General features: G+C 38.4%; 1 protein-coding gene across 3 annotated transcripts; it reads right to left on the minus strand.

Moving 5' to 3' along the window:
* Nucleotides 1–5,466: 5,466 nt before the first annotated feature.
* On the minus strand, nucleotides 5,467–13,510 carry LOC127086572 (DDT domain-containing protein PTM). Of its 3 annotated transcripts, none has more exons than XM_051027353.1 (10): nucleotides 12,501–13,510; nucleotides 11,144–11,806; nucleotides 9,698–10,910; nucleotides 9,319–9,592; nucleotides 8,503–8,633; nucleotides 7,954–8,408; nucleotides 7,806–7,834; nucleotides 7,179–7,658; nucleotides 6,811–7,094; nucleotides 5,467–6,666 (listed from the first exon to the last, which is right to left on the minus strand). In XM_051027353.1, exons 1-10 carry the CDS (start codon nucleotides 13,271–13,273, stop codon nucleotides 5,950–5,952), a joined length of 5,019 nt encoding a protein of 1,672 aa, XP_050883310.1. In that variant the 5' UTR covers nucleotides 13,274–13,510; the 3' UTR covers nucleotides 5,467–5,949. The 3 variants fall into 3 exon arrangements, with proteins under 3 accessions (XP_050883310.1, XP_050883309.1, XP_050883308.1); XM_051027352.1 differs by having other exon boundaries at nucleotides 5,467–6,738; XM_051027351.1 differs by having other exon boundaries at nucleotides 5,467–7,094; nucleotides 12,501–13,509.
* Between the last annotated feature and the right edge of the window lie 7,445 nt (nucleotides 13,511–20,955).

Genomic DNA, 20,955 nt, shown 5'->3' on the forward strand with positions numbered 1-20,955 from the left:
TTTTCCATTTTTTTTGTTTTCCTTTTATATATTATTTATTTCACTTGTTTGACAGATAGAGGGCCATGGGGGAGTGGTTGAGGCTTATGCCTCCCAACCCCTATGTCCTGAGTTCAAATCATGCACACCCCTTTTTTTGTTTTTTTCCATTCTTTTTCTACTTTTGTTTTGATTTCTTTTGGAATTTTATTTCAAATAAATTATCATTTTATTTTTATAATTTTGTAGTATGTATTTCTTGCTATTGACACTACGTTTATAATTTTATTTTTTGTATTTTTTTCCACTTTTGTTTCGACTACGGTTCATTGTAATTACGCAATTTTTATTGATTAATAAAGTGTGATACACGTTGGATTTTGCATTATTCCTTTGGCTTATTTTCATTGCTAAACATTGGATTTTTATCCATGGATTCGACATTTCATGTCGTTATGCCGCCTATTTTTTATCGATTCATTGATTGTATTTTGCCATGTTATGACCCTTTGCATACGACGTCTCATTTGTTATCGATTGGCACAAACCGGATTTGAGCACATTACCTTTCACTTCTCAATTTCCATTTTCCTTGCGTTATGTGACTTTGATTTGCATCCTCGCATCACAATCTTAATCTGTGCACGCTTCATTTTTACTTCTTTCGATTTAATCATTATGAACGTGTGTTATACATATGATGTTGTGTTGTCATCTCCGACTTCACATGGCTTACTCTTGGGCCTTCTTACAATGAGACCATTTTCTCGTGCACGTAGACTCATTTACTTGTGTTTGTTTGATTGGGTTTTGATTTAATTTTTTCACTATCTCGTATCCCCATTCGACAAAATGTACCCCCATTCCCATGACGTGTAATAATTTTATCCCTTTATTCTTTGTTTGCTTGTTTTGTTTAGCTGGTTCTAACACAAGAATAAAATCAACCATTTCTCAAAAATAACAAAAATAAAAACTCGATCCAACACCGAGTATTTTCTCAAAGACGTCTACGCACCATTTCAAACCTTCCATTTCTATCCTTTCCAAATTTCTCAAACTATTTCATTCAAACCATTTGATTTCCGTATCACAACCAAAACGCTTGATCCAACGTCAAGTTCATTTTCCCAAATCAAAATGCAAAAACACTTAATTCTTATTAAATACTTTTCAGCAAAGATGGAAAAGAAATGAGGTGGATGCCACGAGCTCCAGAGGCTACGATTCAAGATGGATATCTTGTTGATCCTAGATCTCGTCATCATTCAAAGCTGACAATGTGGTTTCTTCAAACCTTTTCTCTATCAAATCCTTAAAACACTTAAAAATATCAAACACTTTTGCAAATAAGATGGAAACAGAATGTGGTGGATACCACGAGCTCCTGAGGCTAGGATTCGAAATGGATATCTCGCCCATCCAAGTTCTCGCCATTACTCAAAACACATCAAACCAATCAAACTCTTTTTCTCACCGTCGTGTGATTGATCCTTAAACCTTTTTCTCAAACAAAAGGTACTTTGTTTCAAGACGATGCAAAACAATGTTTCGTCCACTAGGACGTGTGAGTAAGCTTGCGAAGTTACCCATGAATGTTGATTTGTAAATCCATTCGAATGTGATGTGACTGTTCCCTTCTCCACTTGTTTTGGGTAGCCAACAATGTTTTCATCGATTGGCACAAAGTAGCTTTCGCTAAAATCGACCAACAAACAAACATTTTCTACCCAGAACTACGTAAGCTTTGAGTTCTCTACTGTACCCGGAGATATGTAGGAGCAGGATTTGTAAATCTTCTTAGGTCCATTAATAAAAAAAGTTAGGTTTAGTTCCTTTCTTCACACATTAATAAAAAATCCAAAAACATTTTCTCTTTTCTTTTGATCTTATCCTTCTTTCCCTTCTTAATAACTCTAGAAGCCTAGCATTTCTAAGCTAACACTAACGCGTACAACTAACCTAATGGTTCCCGTTTAGTACAATGGACGTGAGGGGTGCTAATACCTTTCCCTTACGAAATCGACTCCCTAACCCTGATTTGGTTGTGATGACCAATATCATTTTCGTTCTTTCTTTGGTTTTATCAATATTTCCCCTTTCCATTTTAGTAATAAATAAAGTTCGGTGGCAACTCTATTTAGTACATCATATGAGCGTGTGATTGCTCTTCGCTAAGTCGTGTTCTCATTTTTTCGAGGTATGACAATAACCATCTCTGATTAGTTATGTCTCGCCTTCATCTCTACCATCTTGAGTGATTGTTAATTGTCCGTCCCCGAGGGCTTAAGAAGAGACTTTCCCTTGTCTTGGAATCTTTGAGGGAGGTTCATCAAAGAGTTGGTGATTCTCGATGTGCTTTGAGGTCTCCCTTGAAACCTGACTAGTTACGCGGTAGGGCAGGATAAAGGATGGTCAAATTTTAACCTTCCTCCTCTCTTGGCGCTTCTTTCACGCAACTAAAGGGTTTTTTTTTATATTTTTCCCGGGAAAATGATAGCGATAAAAGTAGTTATAAAAATATTCAAGGAACAGTCTTAAACAGAAAAGTTATCTAGTAACATACTCACCTAGACGTCTGTCTATCCCGATATCATCCCCTAGATCCAAGGAGATCAAGGTACATGAGCACATGAATTGGAAGCCTAACGATTCCTGAACTATCTCCCACTCAAAATGGGTAAGATCATAAGAAGACAATTTGAAGGGAACCTTTGAATCACTCTTCCAAGATAATGGAAAGGAGGGGGTGTTGCCTCAGTCATAACCATCGAAGTGCCATCTCGCCCCCTGACTCTAACGAATTTAACATTACAATAACGATGGGGGTTGAAGTATGGCACCCGTATCTTTCTCCCTGGAAGGCTGAATAAAGTCACTCAGGCGCTCGTAGGGGTCGGTCTAACACTAAAGAAATAGAAGAATACCTTGATGGTGGTAGTAGCCTCTAGTCGGAGACACTCAATTTAAAAGGCCTTGATAATACCTCAGACATCGGGTATTATTTATGAAGGGGAGACATTGGCGATCCACAAGACTTTGGCCTCAAACTTTGTGAAAGAGATTAGGACCCCAAAATCATAAGTAACATGGAGATGAAAATAGAAATATGGAACGAGTGAACCACATGTGATTTCCATATTATCTTTCTCCTCTTAGGAACAGGGTTCCATGATCATGTCTTCTTTATGTCCCATAATGGAAAGTATGACCTGCCGCCAAGAGGATGCTACCCTTTCCTCGTTAGAATACAAGGATGCAAAGGCTTGCACTTTAACACTTTTATCACCTTTCCTTATTAATTCTTGATAATAACCAAAGAAGAATGAACTTTATTAGCAAAGATCTCGAGGTCACAATCTATAATATTAAAAGTGAAGTTGTTCCTTAGGGGTATCCCAAAAAGAAGAAAAGAACGGTGTGGCAAATCATACTTGTAACTATGATCAAAAACTTGGAAGATACATTTCACACTCGTACGGACTCCTAGAAGCATGGAAAGAGATAGAAAGGAAAAAGGTTTAAAGGAGGAAGGTGTAGGATTTTTATAAGAGGAAGACCAGTAGTTGGAGAAACCTATCCCTGCCTAAGGATATCAGTAGTTACAAGAAATGGGAAAGATCCCCTGTATATGATACACATGTAAGGAGTAAGGTCAAACTTGGTTTCCCAAGAAAATTCATCATCAATTTTATTAATGTTACACACATTTTTCCTAATTGGCCCTTCATCCCCTTTCGGTTGGTTGGAGTTCAATTTCTTTCTGTGATTGGCGTTCGAATTCCCATAGTTGATGTGTGGGTTACACCACTAACACCTGGGTGCATGCCCTAAGCCCAACCACACACAAGGTGACGCCTCATTTTTGAAGTCTCGTCTGAGGAACTCAACTAAGTCTCATCTGAGAGGCTCGACTAAGTCTCGCCTAAGGATTCAACTAAGTCTTACCTGAGGAATCCGACTAAGTCTCTCCCGAAAAGCTCAACTTTGTCTCCCCTAGAAGATCTAAAGATGAGCCAAAGGTTAAAACACTCTGACCTCTACGAGTCCTCGTGCTTGAGAGATTGTGTAGTAATATAATATAGAGAGATCTTGGAGGTGGCGGAAGTGTCACACGCTCGGTCCCCCGTCCTTCCCAAATCTCCCTTTCATTAATTTGAGTACCCCTGGTCTATATGTGTTGCCCGGACCTTCAACTTCTCCGTCCATAGCGTGTCATCGTGCATAATGTGTATACTGGGTCAATAGATGTTACATTGAAGTTTAACTATACCTATGAATTTCAAGGAATCAACCACACATGCTTGGAGTGGTTGCTAAATTATAGGAAGACCTGGTTTCATACCCATGTGACTATAAATACATTAGCATCATAATATTGAGTAGATGTCAGTTACACAAAGAAATACACATATATAGTAGTCTCTCACCTCACGTGAGTTAGCTCTCAATACTCTAACAACCTTAAAGCCTTTGATAACCCTTATCCACTAGGAGTTGTCAAACATTTTTACTCTTAACGAGTATATACATGAGTACTTTGAGCTTGGAATGAAGGGTTGGAAGCGATTTTTGCTAGGCCCGAAACTTGAAACGGATAAAAACGAATTCTCCTTCCATCATGGTGGAAGCAACTACTCCTCCTTATCTGTTTCACTAGACTATTATTTCTCAACCACCTTGTAACCACGTAGATATGTGGTGTGAACCGTGGGTTTCGCCTTAGCGAGTCGTTCACCTCAGATGACCCGACTCAAATGAATGGCCTATAGGTCTATTTTAGACAACTGCTACCACGTACCCCGGTGTAAGAGCTCGCACGATGTTCAATGTATCTAATTCTTTGTTGCTTTCTCATAAAACACCTCTATTAAGTTCCGGTATAATTATCTCAAGACAATAGAATATAGAATATATAAAGTAATGCAAATAAGCATCACAAGTTTTAATTAAGCTTTATTATTTTAAAGTTCTACCTCATTTCTATTGAAATCATCTCGATTAAATCAATTCAGTTGGTAGTTGTGCAAAGACATCATGTGCAGAATCACTAGTTCAAACCAACGATATCTCATTTGTTCATACAACGTGACTGACTGGAAAAAAAATCATCTCAAAAAGAGAAGCAATCCACTGTCGAAAGAAATCATCTAAGAGGAGAAACATCCCCACTCTTGAAAGCAATAAATAGGAAATAGTACATGTGAAACAAACTTATCAAAAAAAAATGCTTAGATTCACTTACTAGAACTTAACAACTACCATAAATATGTACTAAGCTGTTAAATAAAAGAATAAAAGAATTTGTAAAATTATCAAATAACATGTTCACAAGTCGTTTTTAAACTTCTTTTGTAGCCATTGAAAATCACTCTCCGACCATAACCGATAATATTTACACTTTGATATATCTTCCAATTGTTAGAATACGAGACATTAACCATAAATTCTAATACATACTGTAATGTCTTATTTTTGAGAAAATAATAAATGGGAATTATCCAATTATTAACATTATCTTTGTCAAAAAATAATAAATGTGAATACCAAACATTCACCCTAAACAAATATTATTGAACATTATTAATTTGTGCAAAAAAAATACTATCAGATAAGCTCCATAAAACTGCTTATCTCCCAAGGAACAAATTTCTGAAAATCAAACAATTGGGTCTGCTGGGGAATCCTAAAAGAAACTAGGGAGTATAATTCAGTTGATATGCCCAGCATTCAACCGAACTCAAAACTGTTGAAAGTAAAATCACTAACAAAAATTGGGTCTGCTGGGGAAGCTGCGATGATCTCCGACAAGAAAAATCACAAAACCTTGCATTCTAGTTAACATTGCATGCTCGCAATACATTTGGCACAAGTTCCACTGCAACGGATTCAACTCGTTTATACCTGAACTAATTCATACCCATATTCTTGAGACATATGGATTGTTCGTTGAAATGATAACTAATTCAGCTACGACCAATTCCTGCAATTACCACACTTCCATTCTTCTTCAAGCATAGATGATGATTCAATCCAGCGTGAACACTTTTTGTGAATCCTCATCGGACAATCCTCACAATTGAGATCTGGGGCTGGTTCCGTTTGTGAACATTCTGCACAACTATGAACATTTCGATTTGATGAAATTGTAGGTCCCTGGTTGTTATTTAAACTAGTAGATGCAAGTTCTTCAGGAACATCTAGTGTACAAGAATCGGCAATTCCTGACAAGTCACCAGGTGCATAAGCTTCCTCAAAGTCTATGTCCATAAGTTCAGACTCGGTTTCAAACTCAGTGTATTCATTGGCTTCAATTTCAGAGTAATTCAGAAAATTGTAGTGAGCAGAGAGAGAGTCCTGTTCTACAAAAGGTGGGAAAACTTCTGCAGGCAGATTATCCATTTCATCCGAAATTCCAGCATGTGGAATTTGACCTCCAAAAGAGCCATTACTGTCCCCCTCAGGTTTAAAATGGCTTCTTGTTGGCATTTTCTGAAGGACTGACCCAGAGACGAGGTTAGATTCAATTCCTGCATCTACCTCAAAGTTGGGTTCTGCAATCAGTTCGACATTTGAAAGAGAAAATGACAGAGGATTGTTCTCTTTTTTAGAAACCTCCTCTGCAGGAAAGATTGGGGTATCAAGCCCACTTGCTCTTGCGTCAGCTAGTGTTCTGCGTTTAGAAACCTCCTCTGCAAGAAAGATCGGCGTATCAGGCTCACTTGCTCTTGCGTCAGCTAGTGTTCTGCGTTTAGAAACCTCCTCTGCAGGAAAGATTGGTGTATCAGGCTCACTAGCTCTTACGTCAGCTAGTGTTCTGTGTTTAGAAACCTCCTCTGCAGGAAAGATCGGCGTATCAGGCTCACTTGCTCTTGCGTCAGCTAGTGTTCTGCGTTTACAAACCTCCTCTGCAGGAAAGATCGGTGTATCAGGCTCACTTGCTCTTGTGTCAGCTAGTGTTCCAGAACCAGAATCTGCTCCAGGATCTTTTTTCTTGGAAGCCTGTGAGTAAGGACATGCAGGTGACTTTATCTTGCGACACTTGCAACATTTGAAGCCAAGCACAGAAAATATTTTGGACTCTTCAAGTTCAAGAGCTTCAGCATGATACCACCCTGAAAAGGCCACATACCCAGATTAGATAATAAATTGTAAGCAGTTAAAAGTATTATCAGTTAAAACCAGAGAAAAATACTTACTGGTACATGTTTCACAGCCGATATACATTAGATCAGGCCTATATGGCATTTGGCACAAGTGACAAACAGGTTCCAATTGAGGCAAGCTTGTACGCCGCTTCAGAATTATCTTTTTTAGCCTGAAATCAAGGCCTGTATCTTCACTGTTATTCTTTTTCCATATAATACCCCAAGATTTTCTGCGACTGCTTTTTGCTTCCATAGAGGAATACGAAGCAACTTTTTCAATGTCAGATCGACAATCCTCTGCCCTGGTAGATAACAGTATTTGATTATCACATTTAGGCTTTAGTCCCTTCAAAATTGTCAAGGAGCTGTGTTCATGTCCTTTTAACGATAAGGGACTGGTTGGAGATTTGTTATTAATCTCTTTTTGAGTAAGTAATCTGGTGTGATAACATTGTTTGCATGTGGTCAAGAACTCAGCGTCTGTATACATCGGGAAAGCTGGAATTATTGAACAGCCCTCATGACAATAACCTGACAATTATACCCACCCATATAATATTAGAAATATAAAGAAGGTGCTGATTCATTTTATAAGAAACTAAAATATCTCATTTCAAGAATTCCCAAAAGCACTATAACAGAATACTATAGTAAGCGAAAGGATGATGCATGGTGTACCTAGACATGCGCTGCACTTGAGAGCATTCCTGTAAACAAAAAAATGAGGGGGGAAACTGAGGTTTTAGATTGAAGAGATGTTAAAAGAAAAGACGGAAGGGATACCGTAGAATCATGTGAAAAACTAGAACCAAGTTAGGGTAGTTACCTAAATAAAACACCCTGCTTACATACAGAACATGATGGCATGTCTAAATTGTCTCTCTTGTGAGTGAGGTAAGAAAATATGTCCATGAAGATAGCATTCAACCGCTTTTTGTGCCATTGAGATGCAATATTCAAGTTATCTTCATATGATAGCTTTTTTTCATTGCTTACTTCATACTCTTTTATCAAATATAAAGGAATGCGTGTTTCGGAAAACCAGTACTTCTCTCCTTTTGGCCCTTGAACAATTTTAGCATTCTTCAATACCCGAGAAGGAATATGCTTTTTGCTCCCAAAATCTATATCATATGATGTTTTTCCCTCTTCTCGCTTTTTGTCGCAAATATTTGCATTTCTAAGAGCAGAAACTTCAGTATCTTGAACTTTTCCATCCTGGAGGTTATACTCTGGCCGAATCAGATCAATCCATCTGATATGCAAATCCAGATAACGGACCTGGTGCAAATAATAATATCAAATATCATTGAGTTATTGTTGTCAGATCCAATATACTGTGATACATCTTATATTATAATAATCAAAGGGGAACCTGAAGTGCAAGTTGTGATGCACTCCTACTCATTTGAACGGCAGCTCTCCAAATCAGCTGTCGGCTTCTCTTAGGAATTTCAGAGACACCAGAATCAGGATAGATAATACTCAAAATTTTCTTTGAACCACCTGTTGCCCATACAACAATCAGTGGTTTTATTCCCAAACATATTTAAACTATAAACAAAGAATGGCAAGATTAAATTTGATCAACCAGACATCAATTTTTTTACTACCGCCGTTCTTTTATAATTTTTGTTTGAAGATTGTTTACACAGACCAATAAATAAAATCAATAAATGTGGTTACTTTTGATAGAATTATTTGGTTTTTCCTATAATAGCCTTAACTATTTATCATTTCACTTCACATACTTCTCCCTCTGCAATAAATAGTAAGAGATATATTTGACAAAATAATAACTAATACTACTTCAAACTTAGAAAACAATATATAAGGAAAAACAAAAAAACTTCTTAAAGGAACAGAAGGTGATACATAATATTCCATCAGTTTGCTTCATTAACCCATCAGAGGAGTAACTGATAGAATTCCAAGATGCACTTTTCATTTTGCTATAACTAACTTTTCATTCATTCAAAAGTTGGTTACAGAATGAGCACCTGGTTGTATTTATATTACCAACCAGGTGACCTGCTATAGCAGGATAGGAATCCTCCAAGCTGACACATGTCAGTCTTGGTAGTTACAGCAAAGTATTAGATCTTAACAGACTAACTTTAGCATTTGTCTAATAGTAGCCAATAATTTGTTCCCAGTTAATCATAGTATTAACACATACTTAAAGAAATACCTTGCCTAGCTGCTCTTCTGACCATGTATTTTGGCAATGCAGCTTTCTGAAACACAGATTTGGTAAATTTGCTATTCCGCCAGCCAAAGTTCTCACGGCAAGGGCCAGCTGCATATTTGATAGGTTGTTTTCTACATCTATCGCATGATGCACGGGTCTCTGTTGTTCCAAGAATAGATGTAGCACTTTGTATTGTAAGAGATTCAACCAACCACTCATCAGTCAGCTTCAACCATTCGCCACAAAAAGCAATTGAGCGAATGTTCTCTTCAAGCTGAAAATGGAAATTTATTACGCATAGAAAAACATATAATTATACCTTAAATAATTAAAAAAATCTCCCTGATTTAAAAAAAAAAACAAATAAGTAATTACTTACTTTAAGTAAAAGGGGCTTTATGCTATTAAATGATGTGGCCCTTTCCATGTGTTCACGCCATTGCTTTCTATAGTTTCCACTAAGAAAGGGCCCGTCTATTAAACCATGTAAGCTTTCCTCCATATATATGACATATGTTGCAATGGTAGGGCCAATTCCTTCTCCACTCCTTACAGGAGCAAGACCCGAAAAGATTCTCACGGCACTTTGGGTAGCACATATAGCAGCATGATTTAACATGCATCCTTTCTTGCTTGAAGCAGGGGCTTTACAAGAAAGGCACCAGCCACACCTCTCTCTTGGAACCTCCGCAAGCTTCTTGTCAGAACTTGGCCAAACGAAGCATGAAACTGTTAATGAGAATGCTTTTTCTAACAAGTTAGTGTTTTCAGATGTAGCTCTCCTCAAGTCAGTCACGTGACCTTCTGATCTAGAATCCACTGAAGAAAGAATGGCCAAGTTAGCAGCAGCAGATGCAGCAAAATCACCATGCATATAGTAATTAATGTATGACTGAGGTTTATAGGAGCAACCCATATATACAAAATCATTAGTTATATTTCCTTTGCCCTTTCCAAAACCAGTTTGATCACCTTTAGTTTGCAAAGACAAATTCATAGGCAATCCCATGTCATTTGCATGCCCATAAGTAATAAATTGGTTGCTTACCGAGGAGCACTTGGCAAGAATAGCCGCATTTGATCTGTTATCAGGATTTTGGCAATTTGTGTCAGACTGGTGGTTAACAGTAAAAACACCAGAACTCATCACAGTTTCCTTCTGAAGTTTCATATTCGTGCTAGGGGACTCCTTAGTTATAGTATTGTCACTGGTTTCACGAGTGGGACTACTGGTGACCAACGAAGCATCAAGAGATGGGACCATATTATCACTGCAAATCCCATCAACAGATGCTAGACTGTATTCTGGTTTACCAAAACTAACATCTTTATGGTCATTTTCAACCACATGAGGAAGTAATGCAGCAGAGGTGTCTTCATCTATCTTTGAATATTCTGAGTTTATATGTACTCCGTTTGGAACACATGGGAGTAAGAAGCTTTCTGAAATATTCCAATATTGTAACACCGCTGTGCAAATACTGGAGTATACATGTCTATGTTGCATGGAAGCATAAAGCACTCGGATAACTTCAGGAATGTCAATCTGATTGTAGTATTTAAGACAAAATTCACTGCTGCTGTCATTAAGCCTGCAATCATAGATGATCATGCGTTAGAACCTGAAATTATAAGTGCAGTTGCAGTTACAGTGTCAATATGGGCCAAGAGTAAAAAGTATAAGAGAACAAAATCAATGCTCAAATTTAAGTCTATGAGAAGAAAATATATCTGGAATTTGAATTTCATTAACTTTCAAGTAAAGCACATTTATCCAGCATAACAAATGAAAGAGTTAAAGCAGCACTACAGATTTTGAACATACACAAGTAGGTGGTCGCAAGTACCCATGAATAGTTGCCCGTACAAATCCATTCCAAATATTTCAGCCCCTTTAAGAGATGTTCCCCGTGCAATTGTTGGCCCGGTCATATTTATTTTACACTCTGGACAATACCATTCCCCTTCTGGTATATACATCTTCATCACACCAATACACCTTGAATGATAAACAGCGGGACATCCATCACAACAAAGCAAGGTCCCATCCATGCCACAGAGGCGACATTCATCTCCATTATTGTCAACCTCGTCCTCAGAATTACCAGGTAAGTTCACAGCATCTAATTTTGAAACAGACTTCAGAGATTCTTCATCCTGGCAATCAGCAGTTTTGGCATGTCGTCGATGGACTCCTTTCGGTTCATTTTCTGCATGAGGAATGTCCTCAGCATCATAATTCTTCCCGACCTCTGATTCTTCACGCATGTTCATTTCAGCTTTTAGCTCCTCAGACTCCAAAACCTCTTCACATAGAATTTGCAATATCATTAACTTCCTACTTGCAGGCAATGAATAATACTCGCCACATAAAATCTCATTATAAAATCCTTTCCACTCAGACCCCTTAGTGTATCCATTAACTGTTACATATTGAATTAAGAAAACAGGCCAAGTCAATGCATCAAGCAAGCTCCAATCACTGTACCTGGAATAATACATTTTCAAATTCAAATTGATATCTTTTTCAATAGAAATAACAATCTCAAAAAGAATAATTTCAGCACATATACGGTGGTGCACAAAACAAATGGAGATACGTTAAAAGAAAGCTGCAATTATTTAGATGATTCGATGTCTTCTCCTCTGTAAAAACTAGTTAGTGGTCGCTTTCAAACTCCTCTACAACAATCATGAAGACTCCGAAAAAAATACGCATAACATGCCTCCAGTGTTTTTGGATTCTAGATAACAAAATACTTTAATCCGCGCACTAGAATAGCGGCAAGTCAAATTCTTTAGTGTTCCCGGTTATATTAGGTTGACTAAAGGATGTTTCTTTTAAGATAACTAACAAAAATGACAATGCTTAAGGACATTATCATAGGTGCTGTGTGTTATTTTCCACTAAAAGTAACAAAACTACTCATAACTACTTCTCCGTAACTTCCTTCTGAATCGCAACTTTCATGCTGTTTTTATCGAAAACAAAAATTTACAGCTCTATCAATTTCGCACCTATAGTAATGTAGGTTCCGAGTCTATCAATTTATATTTCTGAAACAATAAATCACTAACAATTTAGAGCTCTGTTATCAAAAGCATGATTAAGTTACAGCATAAATAAGATAGTGCCACAGCATAAAATCAAAATTCCAGACTCAGCAGAGAAACATTATTACCTAAGGCATTTTGATGCAATCTTGGAGCCCTCAGCTGAAAGACTTTCCAGATGACGTTTCAAAGCACGCAACAAAGAAACATGAACAGCATCAAGCAAAGTATTCGAGACACGACAGTTAAGAGCACCAACGAAGTCATCCAAAGTAAAAGGACTCAGAAACAATCTAATGCTGAATGATCTTAGAAATGCATAAACTGAAAACAGGTGTGAAACATAATTCTCCGGCACACCAATAGTTCGAGAAGACGGCGGTAATTCCAACTTCGGCGGCAAGTCTAACATTGGCGATTCAAGCCGAGTTTCAGCCTTTGAACATAAATCCATGGAATCGTCCGTTACTTCTCCCATTACATCTTGTTCCTTGTCATTCTCCTCTCGCAATTCAGACGACTTCTTCTTCTTCTTTGCCTCATCAATCTTACGCGACAACAATCCATCCAATTTCTTCTTCCTTTTAATCAAACCATCATCCAAATCCAAATCACAATCCTCCAAAAGAATTTTCCGAATAACACCACTATCCAAATCCTCAGAAACACGGTTTTCAAACTCGACCCTATATAAACCAATTTTATAGCTTACAACTTTTCCAATTCGAGCGCGTTTCGGAAACTGCTTCAAAACGTACCTTCCAATCAATACAATTGGCTTAGGCTTCTTCGGAACATCGGTTACCTTTCCATTCTCTGTTCTTCTCTGTTTCGGCGGTCGACCCCGCCGCTTTGGAACCGGTGGTGGCTCCATCGCTTTGGTTTCTGGCGGAAGCTTCATTGAAGGTGAAAAGTTAGGGTTTGTTTGCTGAGGTTCCAGCGGATTCGATGGCAGAAAAAGCTAGGGTTTGAAAATTGTGCAGCTTCTTATGATGAAAGACATGAGCGCGCGCTTTTGACGGACCAGGGCTGTTAGATGATTGGGTCGTCAGCCCGTTTAAACGTAAAATTTAGCGGGTTGGATTAGTTTGCTTAATCCACCTGTTCTTTTTTTAAAATTTCGGTACTTTTTAACTCCTCCGTTCATCGGAATTTGTTATTTTATTCCTTTAACTTCTTTAGTCATTCCTTATATTATTTCTTCTTCTTCTAATATTTGTTGAAATGCAGTAATATGAGTAATATGATGGTTTTTTTAGTCAGATGTTCAATTCTTACTACTAACATATCACTTTGTTTAAAATAAATTAATTAAAATTTTGAACTTCTTAGCATTTTATTTTTTAATTATAAAGAATAGGCATGTTAGTTAAAGAGATGTAATGTTTTAAAATCACTTTAAAAAATGGAAGGACATATAATACACTTCAATGTATTTTAGAGTTCAAAAATACAACTATCAGTCTCACGAAGATCATCGTAGAATGTTTTTGGTGCAGTTGAGATAGTTTATTGATGAATGGATAAGGTACCTGCAAAATGGTTAGCATTAAATTGCTAAAGTTAGTAAGAGATTGAGGTGGAATTTTGAAAGTGTGTAATAATATGTATTTGAGTGTGACTCTGTTTATTGTGAAAATTGGTAAACAACCGTTAATTTTCCAAATTACTCAATTTGGTCACTCACATGATCGATCAGATTGATCCTGGGATATGGGAACCTCAAGCAAAACCCCCAAAGAAGTGAGCAAAGTTATCAAGACAACGTCTGTCAAATCAAAAGCTCCTAAGAAGATTTCGGAACTCCCTCCTTTCACCACATTACCTAATCCAGTATGGTGGATAATCAACAATACATCTCATAACCCAAAACTAAGGAACAACGTCGGACCTACGCCTCCCAGGTACTTATCCCTGTTTCTGTTTCTGGAAAAACTCATGCATTATCTGGACCCTTGACTGATTTAGACATTGATTTTAGCAAACTTAAAGAATACTCCCCCTTTTACCATAAATGTAAACCCATAGGACAAGTGAAGAAACCTAGGGTTGAACTAACCGCTGCTGAAAACCCAAACACTAATGAAACCATAGATTTTAAATTCATGAACAACAAATTTAGGGTTTTTTGTGCTACTCCCTCATTCAAAGACCCAACAAATTATTTGGAATGGCTAAAGAAAATAGAAAAAATCAAAGCCCAAAACTAGAAAGACATGGGAATTTATGACCTGATAATGTTGTCGAAAGTAGGATTGGAGTATAGTGCATCCATGTGTTAGCTCATAATTTCGACACCCATTAAAGAATTACCAAAAAGGAAATCATGTGTATAGATGTTTTCGACCAGGAGGTGATGTTCGACCAGGTAGAGGTGCTTCGACTGGATGAGGGTAATAAGAGTCAGCATGCAGTTGAGACTTCAGAAATATCTCTTAAAGTGGTTGAAGAAGGTTTTCGATTGGGGATTCAAAATTCAAATAAAGGAGGGGATTTTGCTCTTATCTAAAACTGTTAAAAGTACATGTGGAGCATAATGGATAGTTACATCCATGCAAGGCGCCATGTGTCTCGACATGATTGAAGGGCCGTCAAAAACGGTTATTTCGATCTAATATAAATAAAGGGTCTTAGTGTTAGGATAGTGTGTGTCAAAGTGGGTACAGAGTCTGTAAATTTACCAAGTACTCGTGTGAAGAAGAATCGTAAATCACATAATGTATATTTGTTTACACCATTGTTAGTTATTTTAAAACAATACAAATTTGTCTTTATTTTTCTTCCATAAATACATTTCTTTACTCCTTTATTCCAAACACTATTCTTGTACTTCGTCATTTTACAGTCTTAAGATTTCTTTGTTTTGAACACTTACTTTTGCCAGTTGGTTATTATCATAATCTCTTATGATTTCTCTCTTTAATCCATATTAGCCTTTTACCGTAAAGTTTTAATCACTAGTCCCATGAGCATTGTCGAAGTGTTCATGATTACTAAAACTCATTTTCAAAAACAATTAGCACATATCCTAGGATCAATCTGATCGATCTTGTGAGTAACCAAATTTAGAAATTTGGAAGATCAGCAGTTGTTTACCAATTTTTAAGGTAAACAAATTGGCACACCTGGTGGGATGGTGCTAGCGTTTTGAATTGTTTTTAGTTCTGGTTGTTAAGTCATTTTTTTTGGGAAAGGATTCGTTATATGTTATTAAGAAGTGGTAAAGTAGGCCATAAACAACGAACAACGACCAAGAAGAGAATCCCATACGAGGATGGCAAATGTAAATGCGCCAAATAACCAAAACTCTCAAAATCCATCAACTAGTAACATAACGTCCCCTTCTTCTTCGATAGGGGCAAACACAACCACCGTGCACATGTCTGAAATAGTTCCATCTATGGTGAGTTCGGTGCCTACGCATTCGATCTCTCATACTGAACCAATTTTAACCTACATTGGGCATAGGGGACCTCCCCATACTCCCCCACCAATTAGAGATATTCCAAACAGGTTTTTGGTACCCCCTGGTTTCTCAATACCATTTGGTAGTCGAGAACAGTCATATGGAATGCTGACTTCAATGATGGCCAATTTACACAACGCTGGTTCTAATTTCTCAGCACTAGTGGTTAACATAAATTCTCCAATACAAGGATATGGGATTAACATGGGTCGAACTAACTAATCTTCAGGTTTGAGGCACCAGACACAACTACCTAGTCTTACCAATAACTCTGCGGCGGCGTGGAGGCAACAAATGGACGAAAGTAACCATGAGATGGTCCAAATGTTAACCCAAACCTTTACCACCGTATTAAATCCTCTAATTCAAAATACGGCTCAGTTGAATCAACAGATGACATCGTAAGTGGCACAAATGTTTGAATTCTTGGGTGTACCACAACCCCAGCGACACCCTCATATGGATTGGGTAAGAGAAAATCAGGAGGCCACCTTTGAAAAGGATCTTACTATCAACCAGATTCCACAAAACCAGGGGGAGGAGCAGTACCCCCTAGGATCGAACCACAAATACCCAGGGAACCAATGGTGGTAATGGTAAATAGAAACCAAAATGCTGATGATATCATACGGCAAATTCGACACAATGATTTGGCAGCAGATAATAATCTAGCAACTATGGTCGAGAGGATTATGGTTCAAAATGGGGTAAATTTCGGCCTTCGATAGCCAAATTATACATCACCTTTGTCAAAGTATATCTTACAGGCAAAAACACCCCCTAGAACCAAAATCCCTAAATTCACTAAGTTTTCTGGGGATACTACTGAATCCACTATCGAGCATGTGGTTAGATATTTAATTGAGGCAGGAGATACGTCAAACAATGAGAGCCTTAGGATAAAGTATTTTCCAAGTTCGCCCACGAAGAATGCCTTTACATGGTTCACCACCTTGCCCCAAAGTTCGATCCACACTTGGAACCAACTGGAGAGAATATTCCATGAGCAGTTTTACATTGGACAAACGAAGATACGTCTGAAGGAATTGGCTAGTATCAAACGAAAGTTTACTGAGCCAATTGATGATTATCTGAATAGGTTTCGATTGCTCAAAGCTAGGTGTTTTACACAAATACCAGAGCATAAACTGGTCGAAATGGCCACTGGGGGCCTTGACTATTCGATTAAGAAAAATTTAGATACCCAATATCTTAGAGATATGGCCCAACTGGCTGATAGGGTTCGACAGTTAGAACATTTGAAGGAAGAAAAGGCCATGGCGAATAAAGGTAAAAGGGTAGCCTATGTCGATTTCAGAAATGATGATGAAGGTTCCTGTCATGAACTTTCAGATTTCGACGATAACGAGATCGACCTTGCTAAATTGGCGCAAGGGCCACCGTATGCATGTAAAGTTTTGGCGCCTTCGAATGGAAAAAACTTTATCGAACCAGAAAAGAGTGACAAATTTCCCAAGAAAACTTATACTTTTGACGTTACAAAATGTGACAAAATTTTGGACTTGTTAGTTAAGGATGGTCAAATGATAGTACCTCCGAGTGCTAAAGTACCTCCTTTATAACAAAGAAAGAAAAGAAGGTTTTACAAATACCGTGGTTTTCTGGGTCATAAAACGTCTCAATGTTTTATTTTCAGGGATCTTGTGCAAAATGCCATCCAGGAAGGGAGACTCAAATTCGGAGACAAAACACGGAGCCAGATGAAGATCGAATCCGATCCTTTGCAAGTAGCTAAGGCCCATTACACGGAGCCAGAAGAAGTGGACCCCGTTGAAGTCACTAAGGATTTTGACATGACTGAAGTCACTGAGGACTTTGTCAATGAACTTGTTATGGCAAAGGTTTGTGAATACTTCGAGTAGGAATCTCTTAATGATTTCATTCAAAAAGTCGTGGGAGATATCACCAACAAAAATGTTGATGTCTCTGAGGCTGAAGGTTCCAAGCTGATGATGATCACCAAGGAAACCGCTGATGGTTTCGTACAGATGGACAAGGCCACTGAGGGCCTTCAATTACAATTCCAAAAGTTAGACATCACTGAAGATGTCAACATGGAGATCAATATGGTTGAAATATCCCAGGACACCTCCATGGAAGTTGATGATGAATGTCGACAAGAAGAATATAACAAAATCGCCTTCCCTAAAGAGGACGAAACATTGTATGACTTCCTTCAAAGGTGTCAAAAGAAGAAATCATAAGTCATATTGTGCCCTCGATGTAGTGTTGTGTTCGACAAGAAGGCAGCTCAAAATCTTGAAGGGGTAAGAAAAGTGAATCACCAAGACGGTTGCAAAGCTGTTCAAAATCATCAGGTTGTTCAGCCCATAAGGGCTTTCGACCCCGGGAGGTATCATGATCCAAGGCGCCCAATGGTGAAACTTGGTGAAGCCAGGCGAATAGGGCCGACCACTAAACCCATTTCCTTCAAACCTAGTGTCGAAGGGTTGAATGGAAAATGGTTCAAGCCAACTGATGGCAGGAAATGCGGTCAAGGGAAATGGCAGAGCTTCGAAGTCGAACGGGGTTCATCATTAGCTTACCGTAAAGAATTTTGGGCCGATAAAAGAACCTCTGATGTATTTGAGAACTATAAAGGGAAAAACCCTATGACAAGGTCTCAATGACGGAGTGAGCAAAGAAGAAAGAAAGCCCGGAGAGAAGCTGGTGAGAAGGACAAAGTTGAGTCAAGCACCAACGTGCCTGCGAAGCAAAGGGAGGACTCAAGTTTCGTCAGAAGAAAGCTCAATGATCTAGCAGAAGCAGCTAGAGAAAAATATAATCAAGTGGTTGTTGAAGATGAAATGCTGACTGATAACTTCGACTCAGGGTCGGAGGCTTCGCTAGATATTCTAGTCGGGGTGGTGTCCGTGATGCCGAGAGAATTCGATAGGATTACTGAAGTCGAAGATACCGACATCATCACAGAGATAGAAATGGATGCTCATAAGCCAGTATGTTACTACGTGATGAATAATGGTTGCGTTGAAGAGCAAAATTCCTTCTTCGAGAGACCCAATAAGGACATGAAGAGTCATCTCAAGCCTCTCTTAATCACTGGAAAAGTCGAAGATGTCCCCATTAATAAAATATTGGTGGACTGTGAAGCGACTGTGAATTTAATTCCTCATCTCATGCTGAGGAAAATTGGCAAGTATGATACTAATGCCAAACCTCATAATATGGTGCTTACCAACTATGAAGGTAAAGTGGGTTCCACTCTTGAAGTCATCAAAGTCGAGTTAACAGTAGGGACGATCACAAGATCCACAATGTTTATGATTGTGGAAACGAAGGCCAACTATAATCTGTTGCTTGGAATGGAGTGGATACATGGGGTATGAGTTGTCTCATCCTCAATGCATCAGAGGATAATAATTTGGCGCTCATATGGTATCATGGAAAACATAGAGGCGGATCAGGGGTACTTCAAAACCCCTATCAATCATGCTGACAGACGCCAATTCGACAAGCATTTGGCCAACATAACTCCCTGTGATTCGGCCGATTTTGCATTCACCCCTGATGACAACACTTATTGTTCCTTGTCACTGCACCCTTACGATGGTTTTCGCTGGGACAGAGAAGTAGTAGGAGAAGACAACTTTGGATATTTAGGAGCGTATGGAATTAAACCCACAGGTTGGGGAAGTGAATTCAGTAATGATGACTGAGTTTGCAGCGCTAAAAAGGATTTCAGCTTACATAGCCGAAAACAAACAACAATTGGCCTTAGAGGCTGAAGTAAAAAACATGGTTGTTGAAGCCAGTGAAGTTTCTCATCCAATAGGTCATGGGAAGGACTTTAACCCAATGCCACCTCACATGAGTCAGAATGAAGAGCAAGACCAGAGGCTCGATGCTATCTACGATGAAGAGCCTTTGGGTTTCGAGAAGGATCCGCTAGTAACAAACATTAAAATGTTGGTTTAGGACCGACTTGAAGAAGTAAACTTGGGAGAGGGATTGATAAAAAAGCCAACTTAAATTAGTGCCAATATCCACCCTCAACTAAAGGTCGAAGTAGTCCAGTTGTTGAGAGAGTTTAAGGACTGTTTCCCATGGGACTATGATGAAATGCCTGGTTTGAGCAGAGAGCTGGTCGAATTGAAGTTGCCAATCAAGCCTGGAAAGAAGCATGTGAAGCAGAACCCAAGGCAATTTGCACCAACAATACTTTCGAAGATTAAAGGAGAAGTTGAACGACTCCTTCACTGCAATTTCATTCGCACAGCCAGGTATGTTGAATGGCTGACTAAAATTGTGCCTGTTGTAAAAAAGAATGGTACTTTGAGGGTTTGCATAGATTTTAGAGACCTAAATACTGCAACCCCAAAGGATGAATATTCAGTGCCAGTGGCAGAAATGCTAGTCGATTCCGCTGCAGGAAATGAATATTTAAGCATGCTCGACGGATATTTTGGGTATAATCAAATATTTATTGCAGAAGAGGATGTCCCAAAAACAACATTTTGATGCTCTAAAGCCTTAGGCACTTACGAATGGGTGGTGATGCCTTTTGGTTTGAAAAATGCTAGGGAAACCTACCAAAGAGCGATGAATTCGATATTCCATGATTTTATATAGACTTTTATGAAAATCTATATAGATGACATTGTCATTAAGTCTGTTTTAGGGAAGAGTCACATTGACCATCTTCGAATATCCTTTGAAGGGATGAGAAAGCATGGTCTGAAAATGAATCCTCTAAAATGCGCTTTTTATGTGCAGGTTGGGGATTTCTTAGGCTTTGTGGTCCACAATAAGGGGATTGAAATAAACCAAAATAAGACCAAGGCCATAATGGAAGCGAAATATCCATTAACAAAGAAAGGATTGCAGCCACTACCAGGCAAGATCAATTTCCTGAGGAGATTCATCTCAAACCTAAGTGGGAAGACGCAAGATTTTTCACCATTGCTTCGACTCAACAAGAACGAGTTCAAATGTGGGCAGGTTCAACAAGAAGCATTTGATAAGATTAAAGCATACTTGAGTCATCCACCAATCCTGACGCCCCCTTGTAGAAATAAAAGTATGAGATTGTATATATTTACGTCTGACAAGACTTTAGGGAGCATGTTAGCTCAAGA

The sequence above is a fragment of the Lathyrus oleraceus genome, chromosome 5, assembly GCF_024323335.1.
Source record: "Lathyrus oleraceus cultivar Zhongwan6 chromosome 5, CAAS_Psat_ZW6_1.0, whole genome shotgun sequence".
Taxonomy (NCBI): Eukaryota; Viridiplantae; Streptophyta; class Magnoliopsida; order Fabales; family Fabaceae; genus Lathyrus; species Lathyrus oleraceus.

What these genes read in the sequence shown, in the direction of transcription:
- LOC127086572 (XM_051027351.1), bottom strand. Translation starts at nt 13,273, where the DNA reads ATGAAGCTTCCGCCAGAAACCAAAGCGATGGAGCCACCACCGGTTCCA. An exon ending in CAGAAGAGCAGCTAGGCAAG is followed by an intron (nt 8,634 to 9,318) that starts GTATTTCTTTAA and finishes TATGGGCAACAG; the next exon opens with GTGGTTCAAAGAAAATTTTG. An exon ending in CATCACAACTTGCACTTCAG is followed by an intron (nt 8,409 to 8,502) that starts GTTCCCCTTTGA and finishes TATTTGCACCAG; the next exon opens with GTCCGTTATCTGGATTTGCA.